General features: G+C 52.1%; 1 protein-coding gene across 2 annotated transcripts; it reads right to left on the bottom strand.

Annotated features, from left to right (window-relative positions):
- Window positions 1-52: 52 nt before the first annotated feature.
- KCTD5 (potassium channel tetramerization domain containing 5) lies at window positions 53-27,314 on the bottom strand. Of its 2 annotated transcripts, XM_090277180.1 has the most exons (6): window positions 27,027-27,314; window positions 15,238-15,346; window positions 13,017-13,108; window positions 10,891-10,986; window positions 7,686-7,811; window positions 53-1,421 (listed from the first exon to the last, which is right to left on the bottom strand). In XM_090277180.1, the coding sequence occupies exons 1-6, from the start codon at window positions 27,276-27,278 to the stop codon at window positions 1,392-1,394; spliced, it is 705 nt and encodes a 234-aa protein (XP_090133306.1). In that variant the 5' UTR covers window positions 27,279-27,314; the 3' UTR covers window positions 53-1,391. The 2 variants fall into 2 exon arrangements, with proteins under 2 accessions (XP_090133306.1, XP_090133308.1); XM_090277182.1 differs by lacking the exons at window positions 13,017-13,108; window positions 15,238-15,346.

Genomic DNA, 27,314 nt, shown 5'->3' on the forward strand with positions numbered 1-27,314 from the left:
TAACAACATATAACAAACCTTACAAAAAGTAGTTAAGTCCTAGGTGCTGAAGAACTTGGTCAATCAGGTTATTTATTGGCAAAGGAGAAGAGGGCACAGGTGAGATGCCTCTGGAAGCATTTGAAACTAGACGTGTCAGGAGCCTCTGCCCGATGTGTCAGCAGCCCCGGTGTCAGTATGCACAGCCCCCTGGGAAGTTTAAGGTCAGGAAACAGAGTTGCTTGACCGAGCCAGGTCCCCCAGAATCTGACAGTCCCCACGACCAGCTCAGAAAGGTCTGTTCTCAAAGCATGTGGATAGTGGGTTTTAAAGGAATCCCAGTGGTTCCAATGTCACGTCAGGTGGGCAGAGCCCATGTGTGAAGTCTCAAACATCCCAGAAATATCAGAGAGAACTGCATAGTTATACAAAGAAAATGAAGGAGCTGGCAAGAAATATAAGTATTTGTGATATTCTGTAAACATCCAATTTTCAACGTGACCCGGAGTTTCAGCTCCAGGAGCCAGACGGACAGCCCTCCCACTCCGACCTCCATCCCAGGCGAGACAAAGGCACTGACGAATGCCAGGTCCCCCATGAGCCCATGGGTGGGATGAACAAGACAAAATTTCCACCTCCCTTTAAGTGACTTAACAGATCAATCCAAAAGGCAGCAACACTTTTAGGCATTTTTAAAAAGTAAAAACCTTGGGAAGTCTATCCACACTGCGAAATAAGAGATGCAAAGGTCTCTCTCATGGAAAATACAAATGGAAAAGGCTTGACTGTTCCAGCCAGGTCAGGCCAAGTCGGGTCAGGGGAGCAAGGCTCTGAAGAAGGACCAGCCTTGGGGGAGGGGCCCGGGAAGTAGTGAACACATGGAGGCCACCTCTGTCAAAAGCTGCTCAAGGCTATGAGAATCCACCAACCAACCACACCTGCGTATGACTCTCTGACCCGAGAACCAGGGCCTGGTGCGGGGTGGGTGACCAGCAGACACCCAGAGCCTGGGACCACAGAACTGCATCCACTTCCTACCAGCAAGGCCCAGGGTCCATTGCAGACTTTTTATGTAGCACCAAGAACACTATCCTTTAAATGATATTCAGTGATTAAAAGGGTCAGTCAGGAGCATCCTGCCTCAGGCCTGTGTGGCACTTGGAAAAACCAGTGAAGGCCCCCACAGGAATACCCTCCTGGCCAGCACACTTCCTCCTAGTGAGGGATGCCTGGCCTTAGGCAGCTGGTCACATCTCTCACCACCCACCTCAGAGGCAAAAAAGGATTCACACCCAGATCTCTATAGAAATTGTTAAAAGCAGGTTTCTTCTCATGGCCAAGCTTCCTTGACATGGCGGTTCATTGTATCTTGGAAAAAGTAAAATGATTCTTCAGCTGTCAACACTGTGTTCTCACATCCTTGAACCTCGTTCTTGCAAAATCTGAAAACATCAAATGCAGAGAATGAGAACTTGGGCCTTACACAGGGAGGCGCGAGATATGCAGGCCTGGGACCAAGTGCCCTGTCCAGGGAGTGGAGCCCACAGATTGCAGTCGCCTACAGATGGCTCGGCAGAGGGGCCTGAGGAAGCTAGCACTGCAGGCAGGGTCTGCAAACAGGCTGCAGCCCGGCCCAGCTGACCCTCATTGTGAAGGGCTGGCTTGCGCACCTTCTGGTTTACACAGGGGCTGGTCCTTTCAATTCCCCTCACTCTCCATCCAACTTGATATAAAAAAGGCATGCCCCCCACCTCCACTAGGTGCCTCCCTAGGCTTCCTCCACGAGGCCTGAGACACACAGGTATAGCCAGAGGGGGTACAGATTCTTTTCAAGCCCCAGGGACTGACAGCAGCATCTCCCTCAATGGCACCTTCGGCTCTCCTCCGAAGGGTGCCAGAGCCCACCCAGGGACTTAACTGCCCACCTGACTGGCACTGACTCCCAAGTCCCTCTCCAGACTAGCTTGATCCTAGGCTGCAGACACACATGTACAACTACAACACATATGTTCCACAGGTCCCCACCCCAATCTGCCACTTTTCCTTCTTTCGTGCCCCTTTGCAGACCATGTCTCCTCCACCCTGCATCTGGTCACACAACCCAGAATCCTAGGCCCCGAGGACTGCTCCGTCACCCCTACACCACACCCTGCAGCTCGCTGCATGCTGTATGACTGGGCCCCTGTCTTGCTGGACAGTGCTTGGCCTCCATAACTGGACTGCCCACCTTAAAAGTACCAGCTCCTTCCTTGCTGCAGCCAGATAGGACTCTCTGGAACACATGCCTGACCCCACTGCCAGCCTGGAAAGCCTGCTGCTCCTCTGCCTCCCACTCTTCCTTGGCATCTCGGCAAGAGCAGCCTTCCATCCCACCCAGCCCTTCTCTCACCACTAGAATCACCTGTGCATTCCATCCACCTCCAAACTGGACTGGGGAGCTCCTAAAGGTCTGGAGCCACCTGTGGACAGGCCTGTGCACTGGCAAATGCCTACCGAGTCAAACCCCACACAGGCCAGGTGGAAGGGGTGGGACCACCCTGTGTCCCCAGATGAGGGCTTCAGAACTGGCAAAAATATTGCTGTTTTGATACTAAGTATCAGGTAACCAGGACAGAAAGGCCACAAGTCCCAGCCAAGCTCGCCCTAGCCAAGGCTAATACTGTAAGATTACCCTCCCTGGGATCCCATTAGCAGTGTAAGAGTGAGCTGTCCTGGGGCTTTCTGCACTTGAATTTCAGAGCTGAGAGAGATAGGGCTTCGAGGACACTGTATGCTTCTGAGCCCTGGGGCCCAGCCACAATGCCGGGATATGCCCTGGAAGGGAGCCAGACCTGCCTGTGCCAGGCCCAGACCCACATCAGTGCTCTGGACAGAGTGAGCTTCACTGCCTCTCAGCAAGGTCTCGCAGGCAGCAGGCAAAGATCTTAAGCTCATACCAAGTATCCTGCTGGCCCCCAACTCACCAGCCAGGGCGGCTGTCCACAGCAGGGTGGCTGCCCCTCACAGTCACCTAGGGCTCATCCGAGTGACTTAGGAGAAGGCACAAATTCTTGGGAGTTGTTCCAGCTGTCCACTGACACCACTACGCTCCTGTTGGTCCACAGCCCTGTGCCCCCTGAGTCTCTGAGAGCTCTGGGACTGCTCAGACAGCCCATGCTGCAGTCTCTGCAAGGCATACCTTCCACTGTGCTGGGGAAGCAGAGCCTCAGACTGCATGCCCCTCCTAAGGCCAGACAAGGGCAAGCCCCTAGATTTGCCAGCTTGCTGGGAAAGCCCAGGAGGCCCTGTCAGCCCCTGAAGGTCCCTCCTGCCCACAAGGTGCCAGTCCCAGCCCCAGGAAGGTCTGCTGGCCCCTTATCTTTGCTGTTTGCAGGGAAAGCAAGGGCCTGTGGGAGCCCATGAAGCAGAGCTGCCCTCACTTTGTGGGAGCCCAACAGAACAGAGGGAGTACCTGAGTTCGCAGGACTAAGTGGTGAAAACAATAAGGTCCACACAACCAGAGCATGGCATGGGAACAACATAACACAGAAGAGGCCACCTCGCCAGAGCAGAAGCCCCAACAGCTATCTTTTAACGTGGACAGAAGACCCCTCCCAGGACCTGTGACAGTCACAGTCCCGTCTGTCCTGGGCAGAGCTCTCACCTGGGCCACCTCCCTCAGGGACCAAGGCAGGCCATGCACCACAAGCAGCATGTCCGCTGCAGGCCAGGGTGGCTCCAGGCCTGCTCTGTGATGAGCCCATGCCTCGCCCCACTCACAGACTAGACCTGAGCGAGGGCCACCACAGCAGCTCTGGCCAGCAGATACAAAATCAGTAACTGAAAGGGGGGCTGAAAGAAGTCCCCTTGTCCCTCCCAGATGTTGGCCCAGTGCCTGCACCCCACAGCCAACCAGCAGGTACAGCTCCTCCATGCTCACGTAGGCTCTCCTAATGCCCACCTGGTTCCTATCACAGCTCCTGTCACTGGTCACCATTGGAGCAGGCCAAAGTCAAGGGCTTACTACCCAGATGCTGCTGAACCAACCAAGATGTGGCCACTCCAAATTCAGAAGGACCACAAATACAAGTACATGCCTGATCTCGGAGACTCTGAAGAAGTGTCAAGTATCTCAACTATTTCAGGTTGAAATGACAATATTTTTTGCATGTACTGGAATAAAAAAATTCTTAGAATAAATTTCACATTTCTTCTTACTTAATGTGGCTACTAGAAAGTTTAAAAGGACAGACGGAGCTCATGCTGCATGTCCCTGGGCCCTGACAGCTGGTCCAGACCCTTGCTCAGCCAACATTTTCTTAGAGTCAAATAGTAAATATGTATTTTAGGATTTGTGGGTCAAATGGCAAAACTGAGGATGTTATGTACTTATATAATCAATACCCCCTCCCTCGAAAAAAAACCCTCAACCACTAAAAGTCTAAAAAATGCCCCCAGTCTAGACCTCTCATGGCTAGAGGGTTGGTCTTTCAGTGCCTTGTGCCTTTTCAAGCTCCTCCCAGGGCAGAGGCTGAGGGTCCTAACCTGCAGGGCTCAGCCCACGAGGGGGATTCTGGTGGGAGCAGGGGACCCCAGAATGATGCCTGGCTCACCAACCTGCCCTCTCTGGGCCTCAACTTCCTGTGTGTAAGACAAGGCAGTAGGTGAGGTGGTTCCTGTGAAGCGAGAACAGCAGTTGAGTTCTAGAACCAGCTGGGCCTACAAATCCCAAGCAATAAGAAGAGGCTAGGAGGTAACAGGGACATGAGGAACAGCTGGAGGCTAAGGAGGATCCCCACAGACTCCCCACCAGCATCCCTCGCCAAGGCACTAGGGAGCAGGGCACTGCGAGCTTTGGCTTCAGGATTGGAGTCCACCCTCTGCAGCACAGCCCCAACTCTTCAGCCTTGAGTCCATGGGTCAGCAACAGAGTGGGAAGGCTGGCAGGCTGGAGGTGGCCCAGCCCCCAGGGAGTACAAGCCTATGTCCTTGCCCACTGACATCCACAGTGAGGAAGCCTGACACACATGGTTCTCAGGCACCCCAGCCAAGGTCCCAATCCCACCTAGACAGGCATCTTACAGGGGACAGACAGACAGCCCTACTCCCAGACAGGCCAGCTCTAATGCAGATCTACACAGTTGGCATCTAGTGTCAATTAACCTCATGGGACAGATAGAGCAGAGGAGGGGCTGGGTCAAGGAGACTAAGGTATGGGGTCCATAGTAAGGGCAGCAGAGCTCACCAGGACATTTACACTTAATCTGAGTCATTCCCATCATGACCTGTCTCCTTGTCATCACTCTGGTTCAGCACATACCATGCAGCAAGGGGAAGAGAAGAAGAGAGGAAACTGTCAGTGCAGGGCAAGGAAGGGAGGCAGCAGAGGAAAGCCGGCCCAGACAGACCTCGGGAACCATGGGTGCTTGGAGCCAGGAACTCCCACTGCACTGCGCAGCAAAGCACAGAAGAGCCTCATGTTAGGGTCCTGGTCCCCAAATGCACACTCCCAGACCACACAATGGGGAACACAGGGCTCAGGCATCTCCCTTGCCCCATTGTCCCTGGGCCCTGGCACTCCCAAAGTGCAAGTGTTTTCCATCCCCCTTCATAGTGAAGAACTGAACCTTGCCCAAACCGAGGTCTGGCTTTTGCCCTCGGCTCCTGGGAGATCATGACCTCCAGACCACACAGACAGTCTGACAATGTGATAGGGAGCAGGATCAGTTGGTCAAGGGGCTTGAGACTACCATTAGGTATGTGGGTGATTAATTATCAATCAATCATGTCTATGTGACCGAGCCCAGTAACATCTCTGGACTCGGAGGCTCAGGGAGCATCCTGGTGGGCAGCATTCTGTTCACGTTGCCACACATCCTGACTCCATGAGGAACACCAACAAAGAAGCTTTGCATCTGCCATGGTTCCCATGCACTCCCCCCTGGTGCATCTGAATCCTCACTCTACTTTCTGTAATAAACCATAACCATGAGCATAACAGTGGTGAGTTCTGTGAGCCCTTCCAGCAAACCATGGAATCGAGGAGTGGTTTGGGAAGCCCCTGAACTTGTAGCTGCTGGTAGACTCAGCAGCTCTTGTGTTGACTACTTCCCTTGCTAAGTTGCCCCACTTCCACCTGCTCTCTCCAGTCACTTCCACCATGAGAAGGGAGGCTGACCTATCAGTATTGGGAGGCTATCAGGCATTGCAGGCTATCATCTGGTGAGCAGATCCACAGTAGTGACACTTACTGCCCTCAGAACGTGTAGCACTGCTACAACCAGGCTGCACAAGGGTGTTCCCAAAGCACTGTCCCCAACCCAGTCCCAGTGGTTTTCCACGGCTTTCCGGAGGACCTGGTTACACTCCTCATACTGGGGAGCTCCTGCCATTGCTCTTGTTTAGAAGTTACTGTGGCCACCATACTTCAAAGCCAGATGTTTTTAGAGAGAGAGAAACAGGGCCGTGTTTTCAGTGGCAAAGGGATTTGGGGTCACACTTGGAGCTCCCTCTTAGGACAGATGCATTTTTTTGGCAGCTGAAAAGCCACCTGAGGGAAGTGAGCTCGGCTATGAAAACTTCTCAAGCTCAGAAATAAAAACTAAAAATAAACAGCATATAAAAGAGCCCTGCAATTGCTCAGAGAGATATGCCTTCTCATGAGGGTAGGGGATTGCAGGGAGGTAGGATTACCTTCTACCCCAGATTCTGCGGGAAGCACGTCCCCAGGGCTGGCACTGGGACTCCTTCATCCCCCTCATGCCTACCTGCTGCCCAGCACCATAGGAATCTGCACCAATCCTCATGCTGTCCTGTTCCGGGTTCTGCTAAGGCCACTTAAGACTCCCTGAACCCTCCTCAGAGCTGACTGTAGGGCTGTCTGGCCACCACCTGCTTCAAAGGTCTGGAAGTCCTGCCAAGTAGAGCCAGCCCAGACCAGTGCTAGGTTCTGCTGGTCCTGGCCTTAGAAATAAACCCAGAGGAGATGCCACTAGAATCTTTCACCTCTGGCCAAGGCCAGCCACTGCTCCCTGCCACGAGGCTAACCTGAAAGCAAATGACATGGCAGTTCCACTTTTGCCCTGGCTGCACTGCCCTCCCCATGAGAAAGAGCCAGCACCCAGGAGCGACGCCAGTTTACAAAGGGACTGGCCAGTACCAGACCAAGGAAACACTCCATGGACTCTAAAATAACAGAACCTGCAGGATCCACTCCTTTTACAAACCAAACTCAACTCCCAATTAGTAGTGGGTGTGGCCAAGGCAGGTGCCATTCAGTGGCCCCACCCAGCAGCATCCTAGTCCCAAATCCCCAGGAAAACAGCCCACACTGGTGGCATCACTTAAAAACACAGTCACAACACTTCCAGGCGCAACTCTGCCTGTTAGAAGAGGGAGTCAGCAGAGGGTGTAGGCTGCAGAAGCCACAGGGGCTCACTCTGTTGGGGAGCCTTTGTCCAAAGAGCCCTTTCATCCACCACCCACATCCTGTGGGACATATATGTCCTTCATTACGGGACTCTGCTTCTGACACTCGTGCAAGAATTAGGTGATGATGAACAAGCAGCACAGGTGAGCGAGCTGCCAGGAAGCCTGCACAGCTGAGAGTGTGATGAGAACAGCAATAAATGATAAAGCTGAGAAAAAACCCAACCCTACAACAGGTGTCTTCTGCTCTCACAAATCCCTTCTACTGGCAGGAGACCAGAGTGCTCAGAGTCACTCACCTTGGCTTTCTCACTTGGCTCGCTGGTCGTGCCGTATGGGGAGTTGTGCAGCTCCTTGGAAACCACACAGAGGAACTCGGCCTGGTCTTCACTCCCATAGTTGTAGGAGGAGCCAATGCTGACCAGCTGGGAGGAGACAAGGAAGGTGTGTTATGGGCAGAGCCACATACACACCCAGCTCAGGACCAGGCCATCCGCAATGAAGGAAGCTCCAACCTGCAAAAATCCATGGCAAAGACAGCCAACACTTGGAGACATTAAGGGTCAGGTTTCAGCCAAAAGATTTTTAGTGAACTTAGAGAAAATGAAGTCCCAACACATCCATACTTGGGCACACATAACGCCACACATGTACACTTCATGTGAGACAGGCCTTTTCTGCAGGACTGTCAGCTCTTTTCAGGGTTTGTGGGCCCACCAGAAATGCTGACTGACCATAGGGAAAAGGGAGCACGACGCTAAGTAGGGTGCAGAGGATGACAGGGTCAGGGCATCATGCTCAGAGCTGGTCCTCTCAGAGCTAGCAGAGGAATGGGAACATTTAGCACACCAGCTGCTCCCTTCACACAGGCCCATGCACACACGTGAGCACATGCACAGGTACATATAAGGACAAGCTCCCAGACGTTCCGCTTCTGCCACAACCATCGGGCCTTCCCAGGAGAAGCCAGGATAGGTCCTTCCTCCCCCTGGGGAGATGCCACTCAGGGGCCCTACCCAGCAGCATCCTAGGGTCTATTAACTGAGAAGGACTACCCTCTGGCAGTGGGAGGGAAGGCTAGCAGAAGAGGGCTGCAGAGGGTAGAGCTGCCTGAATCTCAAAGACGAATGCTGGGAAGCTGTGGCTTCCATATGTCTCAATCTCAGTCTGTGTGAGTTCGTTATCTCCATGGGCTTCCAAGTCACTACCACAACCATGCGGGGGCCAAAGGCCGACCTGCCTGCCCAGCCTACCCTTGGGCCACCAAGGGCTCTTCTATTTTTAAATGCACAGTTAATCAGAAGAAAATCACTAAAATTGTAGTAAGACCATCAATGGCCTAATAATCGAGCCAACAAACACCTAAGCGGCCCCTCAATATCTGGCCTCCCCTCCCCAAGTACGACCCTCTACTCATGAGAGTCTAGAGGCAGGAGGAAGCTCTGAGTGCAAGAACGTGGGAAGGACGAGGTGGAGGTGGTAGGCACAGCCAAATGAGGGACATCTGGAGTGGTGAGGCCGGCACGGCCAGAGGAGAGGAAAGCACAGGAGGCCCACAGAAAAGGGGCAGTCACATTCCCCTTGCCTCTGGATGTCTGTTCTAGGCTCACAATCACCCCTCAGGAGGTGGACCCTGCCACCTTTGGATGCAGACAGAGCACTAGGTGTGCAGTCACTTATAACTGGGTCTGCCTGGAGGCCGTGTTCTTGTGAGGCAGGCAAGCCTCTTCCAAACCCCGCTTAGAACCTTGTTCTGCTCTTGTCACTGACCACTGGGTGACCCTGGGTTTAGTCCTGCCACCTCGCTGGACCTGGGCTTTGACCCCATGTCCCCTGCAGCAGGTCCAGCTCCTATTTCTGAGAGTAAAGCATTTCACATTAAACAAAAACATGACGCTGGTTCTGGGCTTTTGCTGCCATGAACAATGTCCCCAAGGGACAAACCAGGCGAAGGGCGTAACACTTGAAGAGAAGAGAGAAGCCAGCTCTTTTCAATGGATTTAGGATCCACTCAGAAGAACTAAGGACAAAGTCTGGAAAGTGGTCACGTGGAGAATAATGCCCATGCAAAAGACAGGAGCCACAGAAGCGCTTAGCTCCACCTGAGGGTGACCTAAGTCACAGATCCTGAACTGATGATTGTAGCTCCCACCTTCTCTAGGCCTTGTCCAGGCAGCCCACCAAGGGACAACAGGAAGGCCAGCAGGAGACTGCTGTTCCTTCATGAGTCTCTGGAGGGATCTTGATGAGGTCAGAGCACGAGAAACACACTTGCAAACCATAGGACCCTGCCTGGCTCCCCAGTGCAAGGGCAGGCAGGACAAGCTGCAATACCATTAGAACAGGGACACATAGAGTAGCCCTGGTGGCTGCTCCCAGGGTGGAAAGAGGGACACAAATGCTGACTGCCCTTGTCTTTAGTGACAGTTTAAGAGGACTCCAAGTGCTCTATAATGCAATTCATTATTTCAAAAGACCCAAAGAATAAGGGTGGACTTCATTAGGAGGGATCCTGGGAGACCATGTAATTTCCCATGTTCTCTGTGGGGAGCACCACCCACTGTGGACAGAACCTGCCCCAGATGGAAGCTGCAAGCAAGAGAGGAAACTCCCAGAGGCCAGAGGGTGCCTGCTGAGTGGGGCAGTCACTTCGTGGGGCTGGGGTCATAGACCCAGTATCCACCCTTCACAACTAGTACCTGGGCTGGGGGCTGAACAGGGTCACAAACCCAAACCTCAGAGTCTCTGCCTAAAAATGTGGAATAGAAAGGACGAACTAGTAGAAAAGTGCTGGCCACTTAGAGTAACACCCCTGATGTGCTCCAGGGCCACAGGCACCCAGCGTAGCTGCACAGGACGAGAGCAGCATGTAGAGCTGCAGGAAGGGAGGAAGAGCAGGGAAGAGGACCCAGCACTCACACACTGTCCCATCAGTCCCAGCCAGTGGCAAGAGCAGAGCAGAGCAGAGGAAAGTGGAGGGGCACAGCTGGACCAGCATCAGCAGCATCTTTCCAATCAAGGACAAGAACTGGAGGGCTGCAGAACAGTCCCACTGAGAAGGGCATCTGTGCCATCCCCAGCACAAAGGAACCCAAGGCACTATCTGCTCAACCAGCACAGGAGGGACCGGGCAGGCATGAGGTGAGGCCAGGCCAGGATGTGGTCAGGATGTCAACCACACACACACAAGATGCCAGACAGAAGCTCAGAGAACAGTCGCTCCAAAGGAATGGGCTAGAGCAAGTATAACTGCAGAATGAATGGGGAGGAAGCGGGGGGAGGGGCTCTAAGAACAACTCCCCACTCCCCACCCACACACCAAGGCAGCAGGCTGCTGTTTGTGAGGGGTGCCAGTAAACCACGTTTCCAGAAACCAGAGGTACCCAATGCCTCATTACTTACTGGCCCTTGTGGCCAGCAGCCATTAAGGACCCAGGTGAGGCCATTGTAATTAACAGGCTCACATCAACCCAGCCAGAAAGGCAGTGGCAGGGGGGCCTTCACCTGCTCAAACTTCCAGCCGTCGGACATGGTGGACACCATCTGTGTGAGCTCCTCCTCCTGACACTGAAGCACACGGTACACGTGCTTCACCGGCACCTGCAAGAACAAGAGCCACAGGTGAAACAAGCCCCACACTGCTCCTGCTCTAGACCAGCAGCAGTGCTTCAGTTGCCAATTCTTGGGATAGCCGAACAGGAAATCCAGTGAGGCTGACGTTACCTTCCACATCTCAGGCCCAGGTCATGATACCTAAAGCAGACCCAAACACATACACCAAAACAAAACAAACAGGCTGGAAGAGCTGCTGTTTTCTGCTTCCTTGTCTGCCTGCAAATATATTTCTATTTCTAAATTTCAAATAAAATGAGTCATGTTCCTGAAATGCCAAGAGCACCTGTGACTAGACATGAATGCACAAGGACATCCATCCTTGTTCCACAGGGGAACCACACAAAAAGTCCGAGTCCAAAAATTGGGGAAGGATTGACAAGGAGGCCTAAGAGCAACGCAGGGACCAACCTGGCTCCTGCTCCTAGCAAAGGTTTCAGATACCCACAGTAGCTCAGACACAAGCCCTCCTTTGGATTGAACTGGCTTCCAAAAAATTGATGTGGCTTTTAATCCAACCACCACCCAACCTTCCCTAAGTTTCATTCCAGGCATGGTGTCTGGCTCTGGAAGCCCCTGGGGAGGCCTGCCCCCAGGGAGCTGCTACTCCAGCAGGATAAGGCGGCCACCACACATAACACATGTGTAAGTAAGGGCAAGGGGCTGCAGGAGCACCAGGTTGTTCTCTGACATTAGGTAGTGACTCATCAGGGACACTCAAGTGATAGGGCCACAGCCTGAAGTACACTGCTCTCATTTGTGAGACAGTGAGTGACACTGGCGTCGCGGAATACCCAACCTGAGCCCTCCGATCCTCACAATGGCCCTGTGACAAGGGTCTCCTCTGCCTCCACTATACCACTATGCAAGGGAAGAGCAACGCACACAGGTTATGCCAGCCCAGGTCGCTGTGACTCATTAAGTGGGGCTGCTGGATAAGGGTGGCAGACTTCCTGGAGATGATCAGGGAGCTCATAGGCATGTCTGATTCGAACTGTTCTGGCGCCCAAGTGGCTCCCACAGGAGGGATGGGGGCTGCGTGGTGGTGGTCCCAGCCTCCTAGGCTGTCACCGCAGTGGGCTCCTTCTCGGACCCGGTCCCTGACCAGCCAATCTGAGTAGCCAGGCTATCAGCGAGCATCTTCACAAAGGCCAAGAGCTCTGCCTCAGGGTTTGCTGGCACCCACTGGGGGTGGGGGGAGGTGTACAAAAGGGTTTTAAGTGGACCAAGACTCTCTAGGTATTAATGGCAGCTCTGAGGGAACGTCCACTTCATAGCATCCTCCCCGAGGAGCTGAGCTCACTGGACACGGGTTCCCTGCTGTGTTCTCAGTGTAGAGCTGGTGTATCAATGAAGACTAATGCCTTCAATCCTTTGGTGCCTCCCTTTGCAGAGGGGCCAGACACAGCCCACTTCAAACAGCACTGGCCTATCAGGCAGAAGAGTGGCTGTGCTGGCTCCAGCACCACCAGGCACACAAGCGGCACAAAGAGAACCAAGCAAGCCCTTCTTTCCTAGTAAAGCGGAGTCCTTATTGCACCGACACAGGTCTGTAGGACCCCTGCCTCCACTGCCTGCCCCCAGCTCAAAGCCAGCTCTTCTCTGCCACCCCCCGCCCCTGTGCACACTGGCCCTCTGAACAGGCAAGAAGAGTTCGCAGGCCCTTTGCACTTTAGTGCCTTGCCTGCAATGACCACACTCACTCCCCATCAGAGGCTTCCTGTTCCCTGCCACCTCCTCACCCACACTGGACTTGACTTTCTTCCCCAGCAGCTGCCTATCCCTTCCCACTGGAAGGGGATGTCCTGAGGCAGGGTTACATGAATTCACCCTTCATGTTGACACGTTGCCATTAGGTGCTAGGATGATTACAGAGGAAGATGGTCATCAAGATAGGACAACCAGATCCCAAGGCCTCACGAGGAGGCTGAGCAGCTGCCCTTGGTCAGTGAGAAGGGAGGAGGGAAGGAGTCATGCATATGTGCCAGGCCTTGGAAACTTCCAGTCACTGGTCTCACCTGTGATGTTTTGCTGTCTCGTTCTCTAATCTTGTCCTTTACAAGTTTTATTAGTGAGGTGATATTATAAAATTCTGCTTCCTCCAACACTCCTAGAATATAGAAAAACAACTATAATTGTAACCAAATCAAACAGTAAACATTTCATTTTAGCTTTGCTGTGAACCTGTGACCTGTGCCTGAACCACTGAAGACTCTTCAGGTCCATCCTAACCCCCCAAGAGTCTCCATGCAGACACTATTGGCTCTCAGTGGGGCTCCCCAGGATGGGGGACAGAGGGCTCAAGGGAGAACAGCTTGTTTACTGAACACACTCCTGCATGAATGCCCTCCAAGTAACCTGCTGGGTATAGAGCTCACATGCAGAACAGCTGGTTTACACACAGGTCCACAAGTGTGGACTGTGAGCTCCATGCTAAGCATATGGGATGAACATGAGCGTTTTCCCTCCACAGCCTGCATCTGTCTGCTCTGGGCTGGCCAACTCTTCCCTCTCCTCCCCAAGAGGCTCAGGCCTGGCTAGGTGGCCTTGTGCATGTCTCTGAGTCACTTGACATCTCAGTTTCCCTATTCATTGTGGCTGACTGAGGAGGTGGCTCCTCACTCTAGGATTCTTGCCAGTTTAGGAACTCCTTTCTTCCCAAAGACAGTCATTTGTAATGCACCTTATTTAGGGACTTGAAATCTCTAGGAATCTACAGAACAAATTGGAGGGGCTCTGCTTCAGGGATTCCTCATGGGTATTCCAGAAGGTTCAGAGAGCGCCTTCTGCTGCCATGCCTGGTAATCCTGGCCAGAACTCAACTCTGCACAGTACAGTCCCTCCACTGGCAGCACTAGGATCTCAGAGCTGTGAACTCTGGTTGCTGGACCTACTTGAGCCGCCTCCTAACAAGGTCACCAGGTGAGGCGAAACAGGGTGAGGGTGGGGGCGGACAGCAACCTGCCAGGCAGGATATCTTTCTTCAGGGCTGTCCAAAGAGAGGCTGCATCTAGATTGTCACTTCTAAGAATGACCTGAAGTGACTGTCAACCCCTCCATTCAGATCCATGAGGGGGGACTGAGGAGCATTGCAAATGAGCGCCAGAAGCTTTAGGACAAATGCTTGGGCCTAAAGGGCACATCTTTCTTCCACCTGGACACTCCAAGCACTATAGTCTGAAGGACAGAGCCAGGAAATGGTGTTCACATGGGCATTTCTCCTGATAGTACTGTGTCTGAGGCCAGTAGGCAGGGAGGTAGGCAAGGCAAAGTGGCAGGGCTTGGTCACAAGTACCCCTTCCTAAGCAAATCGCATTGGGAAGAGGTTGTGAAGTTTAGCTTTAAATTGTACAGATGCCCACATACAAACAAACGAAGGGTGTCCCAAACCATACAAGTGTGAGAACAAGAAAAAAGGGGTCCAGAGATCCAGAAAACACATGAAGTAAGAGGTGATGAGAGCTGAAGGATGCAGCTCCGTCCTGGCAGTCACTCCAGGATGCAAGCAGAGGAAAGAAGCCAGAGCCCGCTCTGAGTCACAGTGTTCTGAACCTCTCTAGACCTCCCCGGTGCTTGAGCCAAGCCCACACCAGAGCATGCAGACACCAGTCTCAGACCTGGCACTCACAGGGCTGTGCCTGGCATCCCTGCTCCTTGTGACCCAAATCAGAATGCAGTACGGCATTTGGGAATGCAGACAGAACAGTAGTGCCCTGGAAGAGAGCAGGCCCAGGGACTCTGAGGGACACCAAGAGACTCACATAGTAGGCACATTCCCAACACACAGCCCTCAGACTGTTTTAGCCAAAGTGCCTGTAAGAATAGGTGGTCTTCCAAGGGAGAAACCCCCACCCTCATATATCACTAGACACTTGAAAGAGATAGTAGCCCATGGATCTGCCCACAGCCTGGGAGTGGGGTTTCAGGGGCCTAGACCACTACAGCGGTCCTGATGGGCCAGCCCAACTCTAATGAGCCTCTGTTTCTTGGAGGAGAGAAGGGGAAGAAGTTGTACCTATCAGCCTTCTCACCTCTCTGAGATTAGCGTCTGCTGCCTCATGGGGCATGTTTTTGAGGAAGCTTGGGGGCACACAAGGGGACTTGGGCACCTAGAACTCCTGCAGGGGGCAGGGCACTAGGATGCCAGCCTGGCCCCAATGCACAGAGCCTATTCCATGAGGCGGCTCAGGCCGAGAGGGGTCCAGATGGCACCTTCACCCAATCCTACTCTTAACTCACCTTCCTCTGCAAGGTCTTTGTTAATGACCAGCTTTCCATGTCTCAGGTAATTCAGCACAGGCCCAAAATAGGTGGGATCTCTGTCGATTAAATAGGCACCTGTTTCATCCTACAAAGAACAAAGCACCAATGTGAGTCCTGGACAAGAAAGTAGCAGTCCCACAGCCAACTCCAGGCCAGGACACATTTAAAAGGTGTTTTAGAGGCATTTAAGCTGTTCCTCTTTAACCCACAACCAGATCCATATTCATGGCACTTTAGAGAATCCTTAAGTGGTGCCGCATGCCTCCTGCCATCTGCAGCCTCCAACCCTGATCTGTAACCATTTCAGGTCTAAGCCAAGTGTGTTTATTTTTTAACATTTCATTTTTTTATTTTAGAGAGTGGGGAAGGGAGGGAGAAAGAGAGGGAGAGAAACATTGATGTGAGAGATAAACGCGGATGAATTTGGGAAGTCTTTGTGGTTGGGACACTATCCTGGGGGACAGGAAGTCCATGGTTGGGGGAGAAAGGGAGCAGGCAGTGACCATCGACTGGGCTGTGTTCCAGACCTGCAGGAGAGAAGGGCATATATGTGCCCTGACCAGGAACTGAACCTGTAACCAAGGCATGTGCCATGACCTGGAATTGAACTGATGACTTTTCGCTTTGCGGGATGACACCAGACAAGCCTTTTCAAAAATCTTCACGAAGAACATTTTTTTCATTGCTTTTTAGAAAGAAAGGGGGGGAGGGAGGGAGGGAAGGAGTAAGGGGTGGGTGTGGGGGTTGGGAAAGGAAGAAGGAGAGAGAGAAACATCGATGTGAGAAAGAAAGATTGACTGGTTGCCTCCTTTATACACCCAGACGAGGGATTGAACCTGCAGCCTAGGTATGTGCCCTGACTGGGAATTAAACCAGCAACCCTTCAGTTATGGGATGACACTCCAACCAACTTAGCCATACCAGCAAGAAGAGGTCTAAGCCAAGTTTAAATTGTTTTGTCACAAGGTAACTTTCCTTTATTCGCTGTGAGGCAAGTTATGTATGGGGCCTCTTTCCTCACAGCCCCAAGGAAGGTGGAGGGTGCCAAGGTCTCCACCCTGGACCGGGACTCCATAAACCAGTCTGAGAGTCGATGCAGCCTGCCTGTCCAGCAAGTGGCTCTTGGGGCTCACAAGAGGTCCTTAGCAGGCGTATGAGAAACACCTAAATCTTTTAGACATGACATTCCCACAGGCACCACAGCACGGACACAAGGAGGCAGGAGACGTCTTGACCACAAAGTAATACTCCCCATTAGGACCTTATTTTTCATTCATGAACCTTAAATTCTGGAATTTTTGTAGCAAAACATCAGTTTCAAGGGCTTCTTCCCTAAGTCCACCTTCACAAAGTTGCTCTTCTTAGATCAGATTAGGGCTCCATACTCAGAGGTGCTTGGACCTGGAGCCTCACTGGTCTGTGTGCAGGCCCTGCTCAGCCCAGAGCACCTCTGTGCCCTTCTCTCCTGCAGGTCTGGAACACAGCCCAGTTGCTGGTCACTGCCTGCTCCCTTTCTCCCCCAACCATGGACTTCCTGTCCTCCAGGGTAGTGTCCCAACCACAAAGACTTCTCAAATTCATCCTCTGGCTCCACCTCCAATCTAAGGAAGCATTGGTCACACACTGTCCCACTAGCACCTTTCTACCGTTCTCCAAGCCAGGCTACAGGACCCCACACCCAACTCCTGGAAGGATGTTGCTTCAGCAGCCTCTCTACTGGTGAAAACACCAACATCCAACAAAGGGGCTGATATCTGGAAAGAAAGGACAGAGCTGCTGGAACATGGAATCGAGGGGCATCCCCCGCTTCCGTGTATGAAAAGAGCCAAATCGTGATATTTGCACATCACCAAGCTCAGGAATTATTCATCAGCTCACTGCTACCTCACAGACAGCTAGGAGAAGATTATGTAGGAAAGATCAGAGGTGAGGAGGCTCATCTCTACCCTCAGGACACTTCAGGGAGCCTCCCTTGTCACAAGGCCCCGAGGCCTCAGGGCCAGCTTCAGTATGGTCAGAACCTGGACTAAAGGCCACACAAGCCACAACCAAAGGAAATGCACTTGGAGCAGGGACTTGGCAGAACAAGAAAAGGATGTTTACTGAATACCAACAGTATTCCGAGCAGCACAAAATACACAAAGGTGGCCCAGGCCTAAAAGCTTCCTGGAGGGACAAGGTAGGATAGAGAAGGAGGGAAGGACAGGAGAGTTGGCAGAACTGTAGCACACAGCAGACTGGGGGGAAGTGAAAGGGGCAGCTGCCCGGGCACTAACAGATCCCAGACAGGGAGCCTGGACTAGGCATGGGGGAGCTGTCACTGGGGCTGGGCCTCGAAATGCGATGCTTATCTGGAAAAGTGCAGGGATGGGGAGGGCCTCAAGGGTCACACTGCATGTCCCTTTCCAAAGCTCAGCAGCTTCAAGTCACTTAAAGTAGTGTCTTGTTTGGCTTACCTTAAAAATGCATGTGAATTTTACACTAGAATCCTTGTTCTACTTTTAATACAAAATGTTTTCCTGAAAACCTTGCAGAGGCCATGCTGAGAGAGTCCATTAAACACACTGATTTAGAAAGCTCGGGCCAAGGCCACCTCTAGAGAGGTTCCCAGGGGCCAGGTGATCAAACGCACAACAGAACCCTGACTGCCCAGAGCTGGGCACCCTTCCACACTCCCGGAACACATGCCAGCCCTCTGGGGCATCCAGAATCTGCCAGTCACTCCAGACACACCTGCTGCTGGGCTGGCCTCCATGAGGACACCCACAACCAGAGTGGGCTCTAGAAGGGACCCTCATCACACTGTGTTTCTCCCACATGGCACAGCTCTGAGCTCCAGGTCTGCCCAGGCATCACCAGGCTCTGAGGGCAGGACAATCAGCCCAGCAGCTGCCTTCATACTGGTCCCAGCAACGTGGGCCCCAGCACTCCAACCCAGGAGGGAAGCCACAGAGCCCACTTCCCAGGCCCGCCTCGAGGCCCACCCGCCTGGACCCAGCACCATAGGTTCACGGGAGGAACCTTGAGATGTCAGAGAACAAGTGGCCTTGAGTGACAGGTTGCACCACCCTCTACCGATGACAAGCCAGGCTGTCCAGCTTTGGCACCGATGACCAGTTCCCCCTGGAGGCATGTCAATGCTCACTAGCTTCATTCTTCTTGTGGACTTGTTTTGATCAGATGGGCTTCATTAAGAAACAGGGCCGAGATGGCAGGGTTAGGACAGGACAGGCAGCAGCGTATGGGAGCTGTGCTCTCACCCCTGGGATTGCCAGAAGGGAGATTTTAACCTCTGCCGGAAGTGCCAGCATCCCTATACCAAGACCTCGAAATTCCACAGGTCCTAAGGTCCAGTTGCAGCCCAGGTGGCCACAGTCTGACTCTCACGCAGAGGCACATGAGCAGGACTCTGTCAAAACCACATATCCGAGCATGAGCATCACGCTCCGGAGCCGAGCAGCACTAGCAAGGGCGGGCCATGGACAGGCATCCGCGGGCATCGCTGCTGGCAGGCCAACCAGACCGTGACTGACACATGTGCCAGGCCTCAGCCCCCTCGACACCTCATGTGCTGGTGTTGCTCATGTGGAAATAAAGAAGAATACAGAGCACACAAACACAAAAGAGTCCCAAAGTCAGAAGTCAGGCTCACACATGCACAAGCACAGAGAGGACCATCTCAGTGAGATCTGCACTAGCAACTGGGGTGTGACAGACACAGCTGTCAGCAGCTGCGTTAATGTCGCTTCGTCACTCCACAAGTCTGCAGCAGCCTCAGAAGGAGACCCCGATGATGTACACTTGAGGTGGTCCACTTATACAGCAAGGAAGTGGACCAAGACTTAACAGTGGCTAGGTGGCGAGACTCGTAGATCTCTCTTCTTCCTCCATCTTTCTGTCCTTTCCTCCTTTACTAACAAGCAAGTGCTTCATTTATAGAATGGCGAGGATGGGTTTCTTTATTTTATTTATTTAATTTTTTTGGTAAAAGAGCCAGGAGTAAGACTGCATTCTCCACAAAACTGCATTCTGGACAAATCATTTCCCTCTATTGACCTTCCCCACTTCTCAATGGATTAGCAGATGACCTACTTGTGAAGTACTGCCTTTAAAAACATATGTCTACCCTAAAGGCATAAAAAAGATAAATGCTTCCCCTCTCTCTTGCCTTTCCTCTCTCTCTCTCAAACACCAAAACAAACTTTTTTTTTTTTTTTTTTTTTTGAATAAAAAAGGTAAATGCTGGTCTTGGCTCTTGAATATTTAATGGAAGCCAGCATACTGCCCTCTCCGTCCACACACTGGGGAGTGGGGAAGGCACCTTACTGATGCCAGGTGGGCTGAATCCCTGAATCCCACTCCAAGGGGGCCCAAAGGGGTGTTGATTGCAAATGTTTGTGCATAGAAAATCTTATGCTTTTGCACTTAGATTTCATTGAAGAAATCTGACAGAGAGGCTATATCCTACATTCAATTCAGCACCCCCAACCCTCTTAATACGAGTCTCCAACGGCTATCCCTGTTCTGTCGGCAGCAAAGTAGTGGTCCTGCCTATTCCCTAGCGTGTTGGTGGAAATCCAGTCCGGCCGCTGGCCTCCAGGAGAAGTCTCAACCCTTCATTCATGAGCCTGGCCATGGGGCTATTGGGCCTGAGCACGGCAGCCACCAGGACACAGAGATGAGGCCTTGGCCATGGTGCCTGCAGTCACTTCTCAAGAGGAGTGGGTGGGCAAAGGCACGGGGGAGCCCATGTCACATGCTGTCTCAGGAGACCCCTGACCTGGGGTCCCAACACTGAGGGAGGGGGAGAAGACAGCCCAGACTGGGAGCCACTGAGCGAGCCCCACCCACCACTCCTCTCAGCTCCCCAGTGATGCACTGAGGACCAGTAAGGCACCTGGGCCACTCAAAAGCCGCCGAGACTGAGGTTCTCCCTGCCCAGCAGTAAAACCAGGCCCTTAAAGGCAGAATTGAATGCACTGCCTAGCCAAGCATCATGGATAAAACAGAGGCCACTTGTCCTTAAGGGCTGCCACTCTGTGACAACCACGTGGTCTTGAAAATGGCAAGGAACAAGGGGTGAGAATGTCAGGCTCTCATGCAAGATTCTAAATACCTCCTGCGTTGACCTTATAGAGCGTATGCACTTCGCCCCTTTCGGTCACTTCTGGATTTCCATCTAGGATATGGACACAACCACTACTTTGTTGCAACAGAAAGGGATGGCCACTGGAGACTTGAAATTAACAGTGCTGGGTGTCCTGAGTTCAATGTGATATATATTCTGTCAAGTTTCTCCCACTGAAATCTAAATGCAAAAGCATAGGATATTCTGTGCACAAGCGTTTGCAATCAATGTAATTAGAAACACAGTTTTTATTCTGAGACTATCTATTTTGAATTTGCACACAAAACCTTCACCTCTGCCCTCTCTTCTACTGTGTTTTCTGCAGTTTCTCAGATCCTTGACCCAGAAGAGGCAGCAGACATCACCAACCGCAGATGAGGAAACGGAGGCGCAGAGACCAGAAGCTTGTCCCAGGCACCAGATGCGCAGAGCGGGCTGGGCCCTCTCCCAGCAGCCATGCTGCACATGCACAGGAGAGCCAGCTGGTTCTGGCTTAGTTTTACCTACAGCAGACCCCACAATGCGCTGTAAGCACCCAGAGACCTGAAACCTTCCAGCACACTCGGGGAGTAAAAGAAAAGCCCAGGTTCCGGGCAGAGACAGGGATACGTTTGTCAGGGCTCTGGGTCATCCTGACCCTCAGCACTGCCCCTGGCCACCTCCCCAGCCCCGGACGGTCACTGTTCAAAGTACTGTAGCTTAGCAAACCAGAGACAGACTCACAGATGAGAGCAGATGATGCTAGAGGGGGAGGGAGGGTTCAGGGATTGGAGGGATGAGCAAAAAGGAAAAGGACTCATGGACATGGACAACAGTCTGGTGATTGCTGGGGGGAGGGGGTATAAGGGGACTGAAATACAATAAAGATCAAATTTAAAAATCATTAAAAGAAAGTACTGTAGCTTAGAAACCCAGACTTTCGGATGACACACATGAGTCAAATGAGGCTCACCAGAAGCAAAGGCTCCCACCCAGGAAGCTCCTGAGGCTTCTCCTGGAACAAACGTGCCACAGATTCAGGCATAGTGGAGACGGTTCACTAGGCCCCATTTGTTCGGCAGGACCGGACCCACTTGGAGAAGGTCACCCGAATGGGGAGTACAGTCATGAACAGAATGCTGTGGTGAACCTGCAACTTCCAGTGCCACCTGCCCAGGTCACAGCTGTTATGAACATTTCTGTCACAAGGCAAGGGGTTAGCCCTAGAAACTCCTCAGGTACAGAACACCTGCACATAAGCCCCCTACAGATGTCACACTGCTTATGTCAGTGGTGTGAGTGTAGGTGTTTAACCTAAAACTGCTGGCATTAGAAAATCAACTAGAGATGGGAACAGGCGAGAACCATGATCCCCAGGGGCAGAAGCACCAGTTGGAAGAACCCAGTGTTCCCTGGTTGCATGCACTCTGTGGTGGCTCTGCCAGCCTCGGGTGAGGCCTCCTCAGGGCCACAGTCTCCAGCCCCCAACCCCAGGGACCAGCTGCTCAGAGCTAGAAGGCAGGACACTGCAGACAGGACACTGGCCAGGGGTTCATAACAGGCCCACTGCTCCCTTGAGGCACCTGAGCCCTCACTACTGGCTCCCAGGCAGCCTCTGCTCTCTTCCTGCACTCGGCCCTGCTAGCAGATCCAGGCAGTGGGGAGTCCACCCTTCCTTCGCTCTGGGGCTGATGGGCAGGCCCAGGGCTCCTCTGCTCCCTAACCCCCTCCTCCCAGAGGACTGGCTGGCACTCAAGAACCCTTCCATCTCCTGTTTTGAAAAACCTACCTTGGCCTACCTATCGACAATGAGTGGCTGGCCCAGCTCATCCTTCCAGAACCATCCCCATCCACCCAAGCTGACTTGGAAAAGCAGGCCAACATCCTGGAGGCCCAATGCGGAGGAAACCAGAACCGACTGGAACACAACTGCAGGAGAAACAGTGGGTGCATCCCTCACTTAGATGCCTCAAGCCCATCCCACCACACATGCCAATGGCATGTGAACTCTGGGCAGTGTTCTCCAGGTCCAAGGCATCCAGTTTCTGGCCAGAAACTTAGTGGCTGCACAGGGAGCGGTGCCCCTCCCCAGGGTGTAGGCTCCAGCGCCCACAGCGGGAACTGGCTCTCCAGGGCCTGTCCTAAGACCAGCCAGGGGCTGTGAGTGGAGCAGGAAGAGGCAGCTGGGGAAGCAAGGAAGACTGGGGGCAGGCACCTCGAGGTCTGGGTGAGCTGGTGAGCGAGTGAGTGCATATATGACAAGCAATGACAAAAACACATCATGAGGGGGAGAGGAAAGCATTCTTGCTACACTCTTGCCAAAAATAAAGTGCAGAAGTAAAATGAAGACTAAGCGCCAACTCAATTGACTGCAATAACCCAGCAACAAGCATGGGGTGGCGCAGGTGTTCCATTCATCATCTTCCTTAAGGCTCACAATGCCTCCGGGACTTAGAGGTACACTAACTTACCCCAAGGCATACGGCCAGGTTAGTTGTGGGCGGAGTCAAAGTCAGGCCCACAGTACCAACAGGGAAAATGCTCCAACCCACCCAATAACCACATCCCACCAACTGCAGACTGGAATGTTCCGTAGTGTGGGGTGAGCCACCCATTTAAGGCCTGGTGAGAGCACTGGTGCACAAGGTGGCCTGTGGCCTCTGGCCACACAGACCCCTCCCTTGGTGCCAAGCATCAGCCCCTTCAGAGGACTTGAAAGACTGCTGGCCTGGAGAGTCCCTGGGAAGGAGCCGTGAGCATCCACTCACAAGTGAAAGCAGCCACTGACGACCTGGCACAGGCAGGCACCTGTGTCCCCTGCAACTCTATTTGCAAAATCAGCTGGACCACAGTATTCTGACCACCTCTAAACCAAGACCAGTCACTGTCCTGCTGGAGCACAGCAACAGAGGGATGCATGTGCATTCTGCAGAAAGAGGAACTGCTGTGCAGCTGACACCACTTCCTCCGGGGTCACCCTCAGATGGCCTAGGGGCTGATGCATTGAAGCAAGCTCTTCTCACTCTTTCTTAGGACTTTGCAGCATTGACTCTTGGGCTGGCTCAGGTCAGAGGAGCCTTCAAGTTAGGCACCTTGTGAGGAGGTGACCACCGCATTCATTCGGAGCAAGCATCTGCTGGATGAGGTGATGGGACGAGGTGGCGATTGTGCCCAGCGTGTAAGGGGAACCGTTTCTTCAGGTCCTGAAGAGACCATGATGCATGGTCGGGGCTAAGGACCTACCCAGAGCCACATCCTCAAGCAAAGTGTGAACTAACACTCACCATGTCTCGGGACACCCACTCATGGCCTCAAGACAGGCTGGCGCAGCTCTCATCAGTGCACAAGATGCTCGTAGCAATTCGGCAAGTTAGCCCTTCACCTCTGATTTAGTTGCACCAAACATAATATGCCATTTCCACTCAAAATAATCCCCAGTTCTCTCGCCAAGTGGCTTAAAACTTCATACTTCCACCGCACACCCCCGTCGCTTAGCCCTTTAGCTCCGTCTATACAATTCCTTTCACTCTTTCCAATCCTGAGACTTGCCAACACCAACTACACCTGTAGTGGGCACAAGCAAAGAACTGCAAGGGGCATGTCATCAGAAGCACCCTGCTGGCCCCACCCCTCAAAGACCCATCTGCTGCCACAGAATCTGCAACACCAAAGCCAGGAAAACAGTCCTGTCAGAGGACAAAAGCAAATGGGCAACCCACAGTTTTCTCCAGGCCTGGCTCAGTGGCAGAGACCAAACCCTCTCAAATCCTCCTTCATCTGGGTGGTTTCACCAAGTAGTATTTCCTGTTGCCCTTCAACTCCTAAAGCTTCTCCACACTGACACAGGGGCTGATTCAGCTCTAAACAAAGTCTAACCTGTTCAACCATATCTATGGGCCAGGTACCGAAGAATACATAATCAAAATGAATCACACATCAAGTATTTACGAAACACTTCCGGGAAGGAGTATTACACCTGGCCTGCGCCTAAGGGAACGTGGGAGAGATGACCCAGGACAACTGAAATGATACCACAGACTCAGCCCCAGTGCTGATGCAGGACAAGAGAATTCACACTTGTGTTGTCTACAAAGAGGTCTTCATGGTAGCAATTGGCCCAGAGTCAGAACTTGACACAAGAGGGTAAGGGTCTGAGGGCTTGAGCGTGGTGGGGAGTGGGTCCCAGGCTCAGTCCCGAGACAGGGAATGTGAAGACTTAAGGGGAAGGGAGACCAATTGAAGCCCAGCTCCTCATCCTCCCTAACAACCTGTCTGCTGACTTCTCAAAAAACACTCCTCAAGAAATTGTCCCGTAACTCCACCTCTCCCACATGGCTCCACCGACTGAGCTCCCCACTAGACATTCTGCGTTTAACAGCAAGCCACAGGCATTCTCCCAGTGAATTCCAAAACCCTTAGGTTCTTGAAAGGTTCCAGGCCTTCTGTTTCTTGGAACTCCTCCCCCTTCAATCTCCCCACCCAACCCCTAGCCAAGCACCACCTTCTGCAAGCCCAGGTGCTCAATAAACACTTAGTCAAATGCCCAACAGGAAATCCTCCACCAGGCCAACACTTAGCCTCAACCCTAGGATTATCTGCCAGGTATGCTTTCATTAATCTTAACTAGGAGGTCAGGGCTTGAGATTGTTCTGTGTCAATCAACTTCCTGTTCTCTTCTAGTTTCTAACTAGGAGCAAGCCAGTGTCCCGCTCCTCCAAACACCCCTTCCCCTCCTCCCTATAATCCTCAGATTCTTTATTCAGGGTTTAATGATCACAGAGTGAATCTCTGGGGCATTCTTTCATCAGAACCAGGGGCATGGGGTGGGGGGACCTGAAAAGACCGAGTATCTTATACACTTCCTCATCTGAAGTAAAAGAAACTCTACTACTATGACTAATGCAAATTAGCATTAGTCTTTCTGTCAAATTCACATTATCTGTGACTAAAACTAACCTTTATTTTCTATCATTATTTTATGAGACAAATTGTAACTGTTACCTCACATTCACGTTCTAAATTTGTTTTACATTTTAGAAAACAAATGATTAAGTGGATGATAATTGAAAAAGCAACAACGTAGATATATTGATAGATTAATTACCCTCCCCCAGAGGACTCCTGGTACAGTAAAGCATAATTTTTTAAGTAGTCTTAAAACAGTACAATAAAGGGATGAACTGACTTAACTGTAAGCTATAATTGGCTCTGAATCAATTGTTTCAGTGTGGAATAGCCAGCCATTGCCTCAAAACAATTCAATGGACAAAAGTAACTTAAAATTTGACTCAATACACAAAACAGGAACACTGGAGTAGAAATACTAGTGAATGACCACTAAGACCCGCAGTTTTAAAAGAAAATCAAAACTTTAAAACATACACCCACACTATAAAAGGAAAACCACAGCTCAAAAGTCTATTTCTATCCTGGAGATGACTGTCATTTTCTGGGAAATCGTTTCTCTTAGTTGGCCAAATGAGCAATGGAAATAGCTGAGGGGTGTGGGGTAGGAGGTCGGGAGGGAGAGTGCCAGAGGGCTGGCATCTCAAACTCTGATTTCTATCCATGACAGTGGTTTTACAGTAACTGAAGAGTTCTCATTTTTGATCATAGGTCGCGCACCCTGAGGATGGTCTCTGTCATATTCTGAAACTTAAAGGAAGTGAATTTTTCTGGGAAGCTTTATGCCTGGCAAATGTTGGGCTGGCAAGAAACAAAGCCAAGTGCCCAAGTGGCCAACTGAGAGACCCAGGAAAAGTAAGACTAGTAAATTCCCTGGGATAAATAAAGCTAATAACTACTTTTTCAACACAGTCTTTTCTCAGTTTCAATCCTGTATAGCTTGTACAGCTTCCAGGGTACACTTCCTCAGCCACACAAGTCTTGTAAAGGTAATCAACAAAATAATTTCTAGTACTATCCGGAACAACAGTGTGAGTATTATATTTGATGAAAGATAACCTCCAAGCCAACCTAGAAATTCCTATTCTTTTGCGAAGGCAGTGAAAAACTAGGATAATTAGAAAGCATATTGAAAAATATTTCCTATCTGGCTCTTCCTTGGCACTCCTTAGTATGAGCAACATTCCCTTTGAAATACCGTTCCATGGACAACACCTTCTTAAGAGTGCTGAATGAGGTACGTGTTGTGGCTGAAAACTATGGAGCACCAATTCTCTAAATGCAAGTCACTGGGAAAGGCAGGCCACCGTGTCAAACCCACCCCCAGCATTAAGTCAAACGTCTAGAATGTGAAAAGAGAAGAACCAAGGGTTCTCTGATTCCAAAATCAGTAAGTACACTGGAACGGAGAAGCCAAGGTGTTCACACACCCGGGGCAAAAGAAACTAGGAAATAAAAGAAAGTAGATCCACAACGAAGTCCGTGGTGTAGAAAACCTCCACCAAGTAGTGAGAGCTAGAAAGAGACGCGAGGTGGAATAGCTGGGGATTCTAGAGAGTAGTAGGCGTTAGGACGCCATCCTCTCTTTCCCTGACCCAGAGCACAGAGTCTGGAGGCTCGGGTCGAGCAGGTGACAAGGGGAGTGCGGGGCTCGGAGCGCGGAACGGGTCTTCTCAGCATGGGGCAGGGGGTGTACCGCGGGCCGCAGGCCAGGGCGACCCGGCCCCTCCTGGGCGGCCTGCGCAGCCCTCACCTTGTCCGAGTCCAGGTCGGGGTCAGCCTGGCACAAACGGTACAGGAAAGATTTCGGATCCCGGCACAGCGTCTGCCGGGTGGTGAGAAAGTACGTGCCGCCGACGTTGAGCCGGACCCACTTGGACACGTTTCCAGGGCGCTGGGCAAGGACGCCGAACCCCGCGCTGCAGCGCCGGCACAGGGTCCCCCCCAACCCCACCCCGAAACCGCCTGGGGCGTGCTGTAGAAGCTCGCAGCGATTCTCCGCCATGATCCAAGAAAGCCCGGCCACAGCTCCCCTCCACCG

This window comes from Furipterus horrens, unplaced genomic scaffold (genome assembly GCF_987537825.1).
Source record: "Furipterus horrens unplaced genomic scaffold, mFurHor1.1.pri manual_scaffold_5, whole genome shotgun sequence".
Lineage (NCBI taxonomy): Eukaryota > Metazoa > Chordata > Mammalia > Chiroptera > Furipteridae > Furipterus > Furipterus horrens.